Source organism: Muscardinus avellanarius (assembly GCF_963383645.1).
Source record: "Muscardinus avellanarius genome assembly, chromosome: 16".
NCBI classification, from domain to species: Eukaryota; Metazoa; Chordata; class Mammalia; order Rodentia; family Gliridae; genus Muscardinus; species Muscardinus avellanarius.
The window spans coordinates 4,056,601-4,069,868 of NC_137802.1; the positions used below are offsets into that span (position 1 = coordinate 4,056,601).

At 64.2% G+C, this 13,268-nt stretch overlaps 2 protein-coding genes across 2 annotated transcripts; both read right to left on the reverse strand.

The window, feature by feature from the left end:
- Positions 1-1,322: 1,322 nt before the first annotated feature.
- GIPC3 (GIPC PDZ domain containing family member 3) lies at positions 1,323-6,926 on the reverse strand (the record flags this gene model as incomplete). The annotated part of the gene is made up of 6 exons (XM_080713912.1): positions 1,323-1,474; positions 1,569-1,650; positions 2,156-2,268; positions 4,964-5,144; positions 5,228-5,413; positions 6,768-6,926. The coding sequence occupies 6 exons, from the start codon at positions 6,924-6,926 to the stop codon at positions 1,323-1,325; spliced, it is 873 nt and encodes a 290-aa protein (XP_080570038.1).
- A 402-nt stretch (positions 6,927-7,328) lies between these two features.
- Positions 7,329-12,967, reverse strand: HMG20B (high mobility group 20B; the record flags this gene model as incomplete). Its single annotated transcript, XM_080713913.1, has 10 exons — positions 12,891-12,967; positions 12,606-12,660; positions 12,372-12,480; positions 11,776-11,979; positions 10,956-11,076; positions 10,828-10,874; positions 10,435-10,507; positions 10,149-10,364; positions 9,264-9,843; positions 7,329-7,551 (listed from the first exon to the last, which is right to left on the reverse strand). Exons 2-10 carry the CDS (start codon positions 12,641-12,643, stop codon positions 7,329-7,331), a joined length of 1,611 nt encoding a protein of 536 aa, XP_080570039.1. The 5' UTR covers positions 12,644-12,660; positions 12,891-12,967.
- Positions 12,968-13,268: the final 301 nt, after the last annotated feature.

Below are 13,268 nucleotides of genomic sequence, written 5' to 3' on the forward strand. Positions count from 1 at the left end.
CCAGGATCTGAAGACAGGCTGTGCCTCTGAGCTGGCCTGAGTTCTAGAACAGGGTTTGGTCTCAGTGCTGACCTGAGTTCTGGAGCTGACCTGGGTTCTGGAGCTGGGCTTGGCCTCAGCACCTGGCTGTGATCTGGAGATGGGCTGTGTCTCTGAGCTGGCCTGAGTTCTAGAACATGGTTTGGTCTCTGAGCTGAGCTGGGTTATGGAGCTGGGCCTAGCCTCAGGGCCTGGCTGTGATCTGGAGGTGGGCTGTGCCTCTGTGCTGGCCTGAGTTCTAGAACAGGGTTTGGTCTCTGAGCTGATCTGGGTTCTGGAGCTGGGCTTAGCCTCAGGGCCTGAGTGTGATCTGGAGGGGGGCTCTATCTCTGAGCTGGCCTGAGTTCTAGAACAGGGTTTGGTCTCAGTGCTGAGCTGAGTTCTGGAGCTGACCTGGGTTCTGGAGCTGGGCTTGGCCTCAGCACCTGGCTGTGATCTGGAGATGGGCTGTGTCTCTGTGCTGGCCTGAGTTCTAGAACAGGGTTTGGTCTCTGAGCTGAGCTGAGTTCTGGAGCTGGACGTGGCCTCAGGGCCTGGCTGAGATCTGGAGGGGGGCTCTATCTCTGAGCTGGCCTGAGTTCTAGAACAGGGTTTGGTCTCTGAGCTGAGCTGGGTTCTGGAGCCGACCTGGGTTCTGGAGCTGGGCTTAGCCTCAGCGTCTGGCTGTGATCTGGAGGTGGGCTGTGTCTCTGAGCTGGCCTGAGTTCTAGAACAAGGTTTGGTCTCTGAGCTGAGCTGGGTTCTGGAGCTGGACCTGGCCTCAGGGCCTAGCTGTGATCTGGAGGGGGGCTCTATCTCTGAGCTGGCCTGAGTTCTAGAACAAGTTTTGGTCTCTGAGCTGAGCTGAGTTCTGGAGCTGGACCTGGCCTCAGGGCCTAGCTGTGATCTGGAGGGGGGCTCTATCTCTGAGCTGGCCTGAGTTCTAGAACAGGGTTTTATTTCTGAGCTGGGCTGGGTTCTGGAGCTGGGCCTGGCCTCAGCGCCTGGCTGGGATCTGGAGAGGGGTTCTGTCTCCCAGCGGGCCTGGGCTCTGGAGCACGGCTTAGCCTCAAGTGTGGGCTTGGTCTCAGAGCTGGACTGCCCTCTGGAGCCCCGCCGGGCTGCAGAGATGGGTTGGTGCTCGGGACCGGACTGGGGGCTAGGGATGAACTTGACCTCTGGGCTCGGCCGGCTCTCGCACCCGGCCCGGGCTCTGGAGCAGGGCTGGGCTTCAGGCTCGGGCTGGGGCGGCTGGGGCGGGGGTCTGGGCTCCGGGCTGGGGCTGCGCTGGGCCCCGGGGCAGACTAGCCACAGGCCTCCCTGGACTCTCCGATGGCGGCCCACACCTCCACCACAAACTCGTCCGGGAAGGCAAACTCGCCCAAGACGGAGTCTAAACAGCGCGCAAACTCCTGGACGCTCGCAGTCTCCTTGGACGTGTCCACCATGGTGGTCGCTGGGGGGGAGCGGGATGGGGTGAGGGCGTGGCCTCCCGGAGCCCCGCCCCTCCCCGGCCCCGCCCCCGGCCCCGGCTTACCCTGGCCCCTTACCCAGCTCGGGGTCGCGGATGCCCATGTAGCTCTCCAGCAGGTCGTCCACCCTGCGCGCCGCCTCCGCCTCGAACGCGCTGGGCTGCGGGGGGCGCGCGTGAGGCCGGACCCGGGCGGGGACACCCAGCGCCCTCCGCCACTCACGTCGGGGACACCCAGCGCCCTCGCCACTCACGTCGGGGACACCCAGCGCCCTCGCCACTCACGTCGGGGACACCCAGCGCCCTCCGCCACTCACCATCAGGGACACCCAGCGCCCTCCGCCACTCACGTCGGGGACACCCAGCGCCCTCGCCACTCACGTCGGGGACACCCAGCGCCCTCGCCACTCACGTCGGGGACACCCAGCGCCCTCGCCACTCACGTCGGGGACACCCAGCGCCCTCTGCCACTCACGTCGGGGACACCCAGCGCCCTCGCCACTCACGTCGGGGACACCCAGCGCCCTCCGCCACTCACGTCGGGGACACCCAGCGCCCTCGCCACTCACGTCGGGGACACCCAGCGCCCTCCGCCACTCACGTCGGGGACACCCAGCGCCCTCCGCCACTCACCATCAGGGACACCCAGCGCCCTCCGCCACTCACCGCGTCCTCCACCGTGGCCGTCGCCCCGGGCCGCAGCCGCAGCGTCTCCCGCCCGCTGCTCACCTTGGCGTCCGCCGGACATTTGCCGCCCCGGCTCCTCTGGCCGATCATATCTGGGGACAGAGGGGGACAGCGAAGGGCCGCGACCTGTAAACCTCCCAGCCGGGCGCTGGGTGCTCGTAGGTGTCCTCCCCTCCCTCCTCCCCTTCACCCTCCTCCTCCTCCCCTCCCTCCTCCTCCCCCCCTTCCTCCTCCTCCCCTCCCTCCTCCTCCCCCCTTCCTCCTCCTCCCTCCCTCCTCCTCCTCTCCCTCCCTCCTCCCCCTTCTGCCCTCCTCTTCCTCCCTCCTCCCCTTCACCCTCCCTCCTCCCTCCTCCTCCTCTCCCTCCTTCCTACCTCCTCCCCCTTCTGTCCTCTTCCTGCCTCCTCCCCTTCCTCCTCCCCTCCCTCCTCCCCTCTCTTCTCCTTCCCTCTCCTCCTCCCCTTCACCCTCCTCCCCTTCACCCTCCTCCCCTCCCCCCTCCTCCCCTCCCTCCTCCCCTCCCTCCTCTTCCTCCCCTTCATCCTCCCCTCCCTCCAACACCCCTCCCCTGCCCCTTCTCCCTTGCCCTCCCCTCCCTCCTCCCCTCTCCTCCTCCCCCTCCTTTCTCCTAATCCTCCTCCTTCCTCTTATTTTATGGTATCAGGAACTGAACCCAGGCGCATTCTACTTCTGAGCTAAACCCAGTCTTATTTTTATTATATATATATATGTGTGTGTGTGTGTGTGTGTGTATGCATGTATGTATGTATGTATATTTATTTTGCAGTACCGGGGATTGAACCCTGGGTCTTTTTTTTTTCTGTACTGAGGATGGAACCTAGAGACCTTTGACCTCCGAGCGACACCCCCGGCCCTATTTTTTCTTCTTTATTTGGAAACAGGGTCTCACTGAGTTGCGAAGTAGCTGAGGCCGGCCGCGAACCGCGATCCTCCCGTCTCAGCCTCCCGAGCCGGGATGACGAGCGCGGCCACCACAGCCGGCAGCTGCTTTCTTTGTTCAACAAGCTCTCACTAATTGTGACGGGCCGCCCTAAGTAGTTGAGACAGGAGGATCACGGGTTCGGGGATAGCTCTGGCGACGTAGTGAGACCCTCGTTACAAATAAAAAAATAAAATAGGGCTGGGGAATTATAGCCCAGAAGTAGAAGGCCCCTGGGTTCCAGCCCCAGCGCCACCACAAAATAAATAAATAATAAATAAATAAATAAATAGGGCTGGGATGTAGCTCAGAAGAAGAATGTCCTTGGATTTGTCAGTACCCACAAAAAAACAAAAAAAAAAGAAAGAAAAGAAAAAGAAAAAAATTCTAGCACAATCTCCTCACCATGTCCAGGGCCAAAGCCCCAGCTGGCGCCGAGGCATCGGGCACCTCCCTGTGCCGTGCCCGCCCGCCACCCCCAGAACCCACCTACCACAGTCCAGAAACATCCTACCCCATCCTGACACCGTGTGGGAGCCCCGTCGTGCACAAGATACATCTAAAAACTTGCTTTTAGCCGGGCGTGGTGGCGCACGCTTGTTATCCCCGCGCTTGGGAGGCGGAGACAGGAGGATCGCGCAGGTTCGAAGCCAGCCGCGCGCGCTGGCTTAGGAGACCCTGTTTCTAAATAAAAATATAAAAATAGGTCTGGGAGTGTAGCCCGGAGGTAAAGGGCTTCCAGGAACCCCAGTACCAAAAAAAAAAAAAAAAAAACAAAAAACTTGCTTTTGAGCCAGGCGCGGTGGCGCACGCCTGTCATCCCAGCATTATGGAGGCTGAGACCAGAGGATCGCGGTTCGCGGACAGCCTCAGCTATTTAGTGAGGCCTCCGCAACTCAGTGAGACCCTGTTTCAAAATAAAGAATAAAAAGTAGGAGGTAGCCGGGCGTGGTGGCGCACTCTTGTAATCCCCGCGCTTGGGAGGCGGAGACAGGAGGATCACACAGGTTCGAAGCCAGCCGCGCGTGCTGGCGTAGGAGACCCTGTTTCCAAAATGAAAATGTAAAAAATAGGTCTGGGAGTGTAGCCCGGAGGTGGAAGGGCTTCCAGGAACCCCAGTACCACCAAAAAAAAGACAAAAAAAAAAAAGTAGGAGGTAGAAGGCCCCTGCGTTCCATCTCTAGTACCACAATGATGATAATAATAATAAATAATACAAACCCTTTTCTTTTTTGGTGGTACTGGGGATGGAAACCTTCTACCTCCGGGCTACACTCCCAGACCTATTTTATATTTTATTTGGAAACAGGGTCTCTTATGCCAGCGCGGCTGGCCTCAAGCCTGCGGGATCCTCCTGTCTCTGTCTCCCACGCGCGAGGCTGACAAGCCTGCGCCACCACGCCCGGCTACAAAACCTTGTTTTGTACTCTGGATTGAGCCCAGGGATCTTGGCACTAAACCCCAGATTTATTTATTATTTATTTAGGTGCTGGGTATTGAAACCCAGGAGCTTTCTACCTCTGAGCTACATCCCCAGCCCTATTTTTATTTCTTATTTGGAAACAGGGCCTCACTAAGTAGCTGAGGTTGGCTTCGAACACGTGCCATCCTCCTGTCTCAGTCGAGGCTGGTTTTGAACCCGTGATCCTCCCATCTCAGCCTCCCAAGTACTAGGATGACAGGTGCGAGTCACCAAACCCAGAGAGAACTCCCCTCCCCGCCGCCGCTGCCGCCGCTGCATGGGACACTGAGCCCAGGCCGGCGCCCGGCCCCCCGCGAGACCCCAGCCCACCTCTAGAACCTTCCAGCCTGCCCCGGGCCCCCAGCCTCCCGGCCCTGGTCCTCACCGAAGGCCCGCTTGGGCTGCACCAGGCGCAGCGTGAAGGGCTGGGCCTTGGGCAGCTCCCGGAGCATCCTGGCCACCTCGTAGTGGCGGCAGCCCACGATGGAGTGGTCGTTGATGGCCTCGATGCTGTCGCCCACGTGCACGGCCTCGATGCGGTTGATGATGCTGCCCTCTTTGATCCTCTGCGGGGACGGGCGCTCAGGACGGACGGACGCACAGCCGGGGCCGCCCGCGCCTCCCGCCCCGGGCCCGGCCCGGCCCGCACCTTGATGAAGGCGTAGCCGGCGCCGTTGTCCGTGATGGTCAGCCCCAGCGCGTCCTCTGTCTTGGTGACCTCCACCTCCTTGGTCTCGCCGCGGACGTGGGCAAAGATGAAGTCCTCCAGCCCGATCTGGCCGCCCAGGAGCTTCTGCATGTCCACTTTGTGGCTGTTCAGGGTACAGAACAAAATCTGGGGGGGAGGGGGGCCGGGGTGAGCCCCCTGCCGGCCGTGCCAGAGCCAGGGGGATGGCATGGAGGCCTGCTGGGGAAACCGAGGCACGCAGCCGTCCAAAAAAGAGCCGGGCGTGGCGGCGCACCTCGTCATCCCCGCGCTGGGGAGGCCGAGACGGGAGGATCGCGCGGGTTCGAAGCCAGCCTCAGCTACTTAGGGAGGCTCTCAGCAACTCAGTGAGACCCTGTTTCCAGATAAAATATTTTTTTTAAATCCTATTTCTTTTTTTCCTTTTCTTTCTCTCTTTTTCTCTTTCTTTCTTTCTTTTCTTTTTCAGTACTGGGGATGGAACCCAGGGGCATTTGACCTCCGAGCTACATCCCCTGCCCTTTTTTTTCTTTTTTTTTTCTTTCTTTTTTTGGTGGTACTGGGGTTCCTGGAAGCCCTTCCACCTCCGGGCTACACTCCCAGACCTATTTTTACATTTTTATTTGGAAACAGGGTCTCCTAAGCCAGCGCGCACGGCTGGCTTTGAACCTGCGTGATCCTCCTGTCTCTGCCTCCCAAGCGCGGGGATGACAAGCGTGCGCCACCACGCCCGGCTGTATTCTTTATTTATTTTTAAACAGGGTCTCACTGAGTTGCCGAGGGCCTCACTAAGTAGCTGAGGCTGGCCGCGAACCGCGATCCTCCGGTCTCAGCCTCCCCAGGGCTGGGATGACGAGCGTGCCCACTGCGCCCGGCTCTTCCTTTCATTTTTTCCTTTTCTTATTTTTTTTCTTTTTCCCCAGAGGCAGAGGCATTCTACCTCTGAGTTACACCCCCAGTCCTATTATTTATTTACTTGTCTGTCTGTTTTGCTAATGGGGACGGAACCCAGAGTCATTCAACCTCTGAGCTACGGCCCCTGCCCTATTTTTATTTTTATTTTTATTTTTTTTCGGTGGTACTGGGGATGGAACCCTTCTACCTCCGGGCTACACTCCCAGACCTATATTTCATATTATTTTTATTTGTTAAAAGGGACCTGGCGACGGGCCGGTCTCAGCCTCCCAGGAACTGGGATCGCAGGAGTGCGCCAGCAGCCCGGCTGTGAGACCCTATTTCCAAGTAAAAATTAATTAGGGCCAGGGGTGTAATTCGGAGGCAGAAAGCCCCCCCCACTCACTCTCCAGTACACAAGTAAGGGGGGAGGGGAATGAGGGCCATCATTGCCCCGGAGCCCGGATCCCGGCCCAGGATCCCCAGGATCCCGCGGGGGAAATGCCGGCCGGCCGGGGACCCCCCCAGGCGTGGCTAGCCCCTCGGCCCCCGGGGGGGCGTCCGGCCTCGCAGGGCTGCGGACCCCTGCCCCCAGGCCGGGCCGGCTCACCTCGGTGGGCGCGATGCCGAAGGCCTCGGCGATCTTGGCGTAGAGCTCGCGGACGTTGGTGAAGCCCTCGATCCTGCCCGTGGGGCTGCCGTGCGCCAGCTGCGTGCGGAACACCAGGCGCGGGCGCGCGCGGGCGGCGGGGGGCTCGGCGCCGTCCATGGCCGGCGGACGGACGGACGGACGCGGACGACGCGCGGACAGGCTTCCTGCCGCCCCGCCCGCCCGCCCGCCACCGTAAGGGGATCCGGGAACCCGAGCCGAGCGGGAAGGCGACACCGGCGCGGGCGGGCGGGGCGGCGGGGCGGGGGCGGGTGCCGGCCGGTGCGCCCTCCCCAGGGCGGCTCTGCGGGTGCGCCTGCTCCTCGCAGCCCCGGGACCCAGGGGTGCCGTCAGCGCACCCCGCCCTCCGCGGCCCGAGGCCTCTCTGCGTCCGGGACGCAGCCCCTGCCCCAGGCCCTTTGCACGCCTGTGCCCTCGCCGGCAACCGGCTTCCCCGGAGACAAGGGACGCTCGGGTGTCCTCTGACCCCTCGCGGAGCCGTGAGCCGAACCCGGGGGACGCTCAGGTGCGGGGGGAGTGCCCGCGTCCACCCGGCAGGAGCTCAGGTGCGGGGGGAGTGCCCGCGTCCTCCCGGCAGGAGCTCAGGTGCGGGGGGGAGTGCCCGCGTCCTCCCAGCAGGAGCTCAGGTGCGGGGGGAGTGCCCGCGTCCTCCCGGCAGGAGCTCAGGTGCGGGGGGAGTGCCCGCGTCCACCCGACAGGAGGCGTAAAAATATCCCGGAGGCACCTGGGCGCCTCGCAACCCCCCAGACAGGAGTCGGCTCAATTACCCGGCGGCCCCAGGGGCTCGGGCAGGTCTTACAGCGCGGACCCTGGGAGCGGGAGGCTGGGCGCCAGGCTGTAATGGGGCCCAGTCTACTGGGGCCTTTCACAACAGTGACAAAAGGGATGGGGCTTCTTTGGAGGACGATGGAAAGGTCCTGGAATTAGCCGGGCGTGTTGGCACACGCCTGCCACCTGGTGCTGCAGAGGCTGAGACAGCAGGGTCACAGGTTCAAGGCCAGCCTCAGCTACTTAGCCAGGCTCTCAGCAATCTAGCAAGGCCCTGTTTCCAAGTAAGAAGTAAAAACAGGGCTGGGAGTGTAGCTCAGAGGCAGAATGCCCCTAAGTTCAGCCCCTGTTTCAAAATAAAGAATAAAAAAAAATAGGACGGGGTGTAGCTCAGAGATTGAGTGCCCCTGGGTTCCATCCCCAGACACGCAATAAACAAATAAATAATAAACAATAAGTAAAACCGAGCTGGGGGGTGTGGCTTGAAGGTAGAGTGCCCCCTGGGTTCAATCTCCAGTACCACAAAATAAAATAAAAAGGGGCTGGGGAGTCAGGGGTGGTTGTGCACACACTTGTCATCCCAGCTTTTGGAGGTTGAGACGGGAGGATCGCGGTTTGCGGACGGCCTCAGCTACTTAGTGAGGCCTCTGCGACTCAGTGAGACCCGGTTTCAAAATAAAGAATAAAAAATAGGGCAGGGGGTGCAGCTCGGAGGTCGAATGCCCCTGGGTTCCACCCCCAGGACTGCAAAAACATGTCTTTTAATTTTATTAATTTTTAATTGTGCCACTGGGGGTGGAACCCAGGGGCTTTTCTACCTCCAGGTTACACTCCCAGCCCTATTTTATACTTTATTTGGAAACGCGGTCTCACTAGGTATCTGAGGCTCCTCCCTGCGTGGCTGTCGGGGCCTCGTCCCAGTATTTTCTATAGACGGCACCAGCCCGACAGCCCCGTCCCCATCCCTGCGTCACGCGGGAACACGCGCGCACACACGCACGCGCACACACGCACGCGCACACACACACCCCTCCCGCTTGGACCCGTCTCTGTCCCCACCCCCGCCCTCCCCAAACCTGGCAAAATGGCTCACATGGTTTGATGTTGGGTACAAGTCGCTGGGCCCGGAAGCCGACTGGAATCCCAGTCTGGAAAACTGGTTGAAGGATGTGCCAGTGGCCGGGTCCCGCCATGACCCCCCAGCCCCCCGGTACTGGGGACAGAACCCGAGGGCTTTTCTACCTCCGGGCTACACCCCCAGCCCTATTTTCTATTTGGAAACAGTCTAAGTTGCCGAGAGCCTCACTGAGAAGCTGAGGCTGGCCTCGAACCTGCGCGATCCTCCGGTCGCAGCCTCCCGAGTGCTGGGATGACCAGCGTGCGCCCACACCGGGCTTTTACTCTCTTTTGGCGGCACTGGGCTTCCTGGAGGCCCTCCTACCCGGGGCTACACTCCCAGACACCTGTTTTTTGTTTTATTTGGACACAGGGTCTCCTGAGCCAGCTCGCGCGATCCTCCCAAGCGCGGGGATGACGAGCGTGCCCCCGCGCCCGGCTTGGCTTTTATTCTGTATTTCAAACAGGGTCTCACTGAGGTAGAGAGGGCTTCGCTAAGTAGCTGAGGCTGGCCTCAAACCTGTGACCCTTCTGTCCCGGCCTCCCAGGTACCTGGACTTGGTGCCACGACGCCCTGTGTGCCGGCCACGTCCTGGAGCGTGGGCCCCACCTTGCTCAGGAACAGGGGCGAGGCCTGGCCTCAGTTTCCCCTCCTGGCAGAGGCCATCAGAGGTAAGAGGGCAGGCCTGGGGTCCCACGCCGCCCACCCACCCACGGCCCCAAAGCCACGGCGCTCCGCCTCGGAATGCAACCCGCTGGTCTTTATTTTTAGGGTGGGGGGAGCGGGAGGGGGGCGGCCTCGGTCCCGCGCCGGCCGCTGTCCGCCGGCGCCTGCTCGGCCGCAGGTTCGGGTCCGGCTCCCCGCGGCCGGCTCTCTCCGGGCTCGGCGAGGCCTGCAGTCCTGGCGCCTCCTCACAGGTGCTCGCTGCAGGGCAGGGGGCTGGTGGGACCCGCGCCCGCGCCCCGCCCCGCCCCGCGCCGCCCCCGGCGCCCACGCACCTGGCGACCTGGGCCAGGATCTCCTTGATGCGGACGATCAGCCGCTCGTGCTGCGCGGGGTCGCGCTCGATGGCGCCGTGCAGCCGCGCCATGTACAAGTCCAGGGTGCCCAGCGTCGGCGTCTCGCCCGTGCCTGCGGGGCGGGGGCGTCAGAGGCCGCTGGGGGCCGGGCGGGGCGGGCTGGGGGCGGGGCCTGGCGGCCAAGGGGCGGGGCCAGCGCACCAGTCGAAGTCCGGGGGAGGGAGGCGGCGGGGCGGGGCTCTGGCGCGGAGGCGGAGCCTCATGACTGGCGGGGCGGGGCTAGCGAGCTGGGTGTTGGACACGGCCGAGGGGAGGTGTCGGGGGCGGGGCCTGCGGCAGGAGGGGCGGGGTCGGGGCAGGAAGGGCGGGGCCTGCGGCGGGAGGGCGGGGCCTGCGGCGGGGGGCGGGGCCGCGCACCCGGCACGGGCAGCGAGGCGAAGCTGGCGGTGAGCGCCTGGCGCACGGCCTGCAGCTGCTGCTGCAGCGCCATGGTGCGCCGCTCCTCCAGCGCCAGCTCCTGCTCCAGGCGCTCGCGCGCGCTGCTCATGGTCTGCGTGTGCCGCTGCAGCACCGCGTTCTGCTCCTCGAAGGCCACGTTCATCTTGCGCAGGCGCCGCAGCTCCGCCTCGCGCGCTGCAGGCCGGTCAGCGGTCAGCGGTCAGCTCCTGGGGCGCCCCGCCCACGGCCGCCCCGCCCTGCCCACCTTTGTTCTGGTCCAGGAACTCCTCGGTGAATATGGGGACGTCGAAGGAGGAGAAGCCGTCGCAGTCTCCGCCCTGGAGGAAGGGGGAGCGCGCCCTGGCCCTGGCCGTCCGGCCGGGCGTCTCCTGGGGACACCCTACTCAGGAACCTCCTGTTTTTGGCGCTGGGGACTGAACCCAGGGGCTTCTACCACGGAGCTGACCCTCAGCTCTTATAAATTCTGAAACAGAACCTCAATTGCTGAGGCCGGCCTCGAACCTCCCGTCTCAGCCTTCCAACGCTGGGTTCTGTCCACCCTTAACAGCCTGGGGCGGCTGCCCGCGGGCTGCAGGTGTCTGCACATCTGGAGGGGGGCCAGCCCTCGGCCGGGAGGCCCCCAGACGCCCCCCCTTACCTTGTGTCCGTTCAGGAGGGTGTTCATGAGCCCGGAGCCCGTGTCCTCTGGGAGGGAGAGGGCGCAGGGTCAGCGGCCCCCGTCCTGGCCGCACGGCTGGGGCCGAGTGTGTGGCCGTCCTGACTCACCCTTCTTGACGCCCTTCTCCTGCAGCTTCTCGGCGCACATCTTGTAGGCCTCCGACTGCTGGTAGGCGCGCAGCTCCTTCATGTACTGCTGCTTGTCCCGCTCCGCCTCGTCCAGGTACCGCTGGGAGGGGAGCGCATGGATGCCCTCCCTGCCCTGGGCACCGGCAGCCACCCGAGCCCCACGGCTCACTCTGGTCCCTGCACGGCTCTCAGCACTACTGTTCCTTATTATCTTTGTGGGAGGAGAGTTTGAGCCCAGGGCGTTCTACCTCCGAGCTGTACCCCCAGCCCCAATTTTTATTCTTTCTTTTGAAACAGGGTCTCACTTAAGTTGCGGAAGGCCATACTAAGTAAGGCTGGCCGCGAACCTGCGGTCCTCCTGTCTCAGCCTCCCAAGTGCTGGGATTACACACCTGGCTGCAGTTTTTAAACTCATTACCAGAATTCAGGAATCAAAAGGTTTCACAAAAACGAAACAAAATGAAAATTCTAGCCGGGCGTGGTGGCGCACGCCGGTCATCCCAGCACTCGGGAGGCTGAGACAGGAGGATCCGGGTTCGCAGACAGCCTCAGCTACTGAGTGCGGCCCTCGGCAACTCAGTGAGACCCTGTTTCTAAATAAAGAATAAAAAAACGAGGGCAGGGGGTGTAGTTGGGAGGTCGAATGGGGAGGTTCCACCCCGACACCCGCAAAAAAAAAAAAGTGGCCCCGCCTGTTGCATCCTTAGAGACCTCGTTGCTCCTGAGCTTGGGACCTGCGAGCCAGCTGCTCCGGGGCGGCGCGTTCCGGGGCGGGCCGGGGGCGGCCTGCGGTCCGCACCTGCTTCTCGGCCGGCTGCAGCTTGCTCCACTCGGCGCCCAGCATCTTGGTGATCTCGGGGAAGGGGAGGTCGGGGTGGCGCGTGCGGATCTGCTCCCGCCGCTCGTTCAGGAAGCGCACGTAGCCGGTCACCGGCGCCTTGGGCCCGTTGGGCAGGACCTTCTTCCGCTTCTTGCCCTTGGGCCAGCCACGCTTCTTCACGGGCTGCGGGACCGCACGGGGCGTGGGCCGGTGGGCGGGGCGCGGGCCGGTGGGCGGGGCTAGGGACGGCGGGATGGCCGGAGGCTCCACCCGGTCAGGGGTCCGAACCCCGGAGGTGGGGGGGAGGGGGCCCCGGCCGGGAGAAGCAATCAGAGGCGCGAGGGGCGTGGCTGGCAGGGATGTGGGCGTGGCCTCGGGTGGGGAAGGTGCCGCCCCGCTCGGGGTGGGCGGGGCCAGAGCCTCCGCCAGGTGCGGGCGGGACCCCGCTTCCCCGTGGAAATGGGGGCTGTGGGCGGAGCCGCGAGGAAAGGCACCCGGCCTGGGCGGGGCCTCCGCGCCGGGGGCGGGGCTTCCCGCCGGGGGCGGGGCCTCTGGCTGCAGGACCCCGCGCTCACCTCCTCCTCCTGCGACCCCTTCTCGCCGGCCCGGGCGCCCTCGCCGCGCTCCTGCTTGACGGCCACCACGAAGGCCCCGTGCGGGCCCGGAGCCCTGCCGCCCGCCGGCCTGGGGCAGGGGGCACGGGTCACCTCCGCCCGGGCGCGCCCACCCCAGGGACCCTCGGCGCAGGGGGCGGCGGGGCGGGGCGCGCAGGGGGCCGCGATGGGGGCCGCCGAGGGGCGGCGACTCACGCGGGAGCCGCTCCGGGCTGCTTGGGGCCGTGGGACATGGCCGCGCCGGCCGGACCTGGAAGGCGGGCGCGGGCGGCGTGAGCGCGGAGCCCATGGCGGGCCGCCCACCCGACGCGGGCCCGGGGCCGGGGCGGGAGTGCCGGGGGCGGGCGCCCCAGGGATCCTTTGTTGGGCGCTCGCCCCCGAGGGGCCGGCCGGCTCCCCACCCCCGGTCCCGGGGCCCCCCGGCCCGGCCCCGGGGCCCCCGCGCCCTCGCAGCGCCCCGAGTTCCGCGGCTGTTTTCACCTCCAAAGAAACTTTCCCGGACCTTTCGACTGCGGCGACGCTCCAACCAACCGCCCCGAGCCCGCCCCGGGCGGACGCCCCGCCCCGGTATGCTAATGAGACCCCGGGAGCAGCGTCCGATTGGGCCCGGCCTCGCGCAGGGGCGTGTCCATGTAGATGAGGGTCGGCGCGCCCGCCGGTGATTGGCTGTGAGAACTCTTGAGCCGCGTGGGAGGTGGGGGAGGGAAGACTTCGGGCGGTGCGTCAAGTTCGGCTGCGCGCGGCCGCGCTCGGATCCCAGCGCCGCCAATCCGGGGCGTTTGGAGGCCTCTCGGGGCGGAGCCTCTTAAAGGGCCAGTAGGTGCGGCGCTACCCACTCCTCGCGGGCTGAAGGCGAGC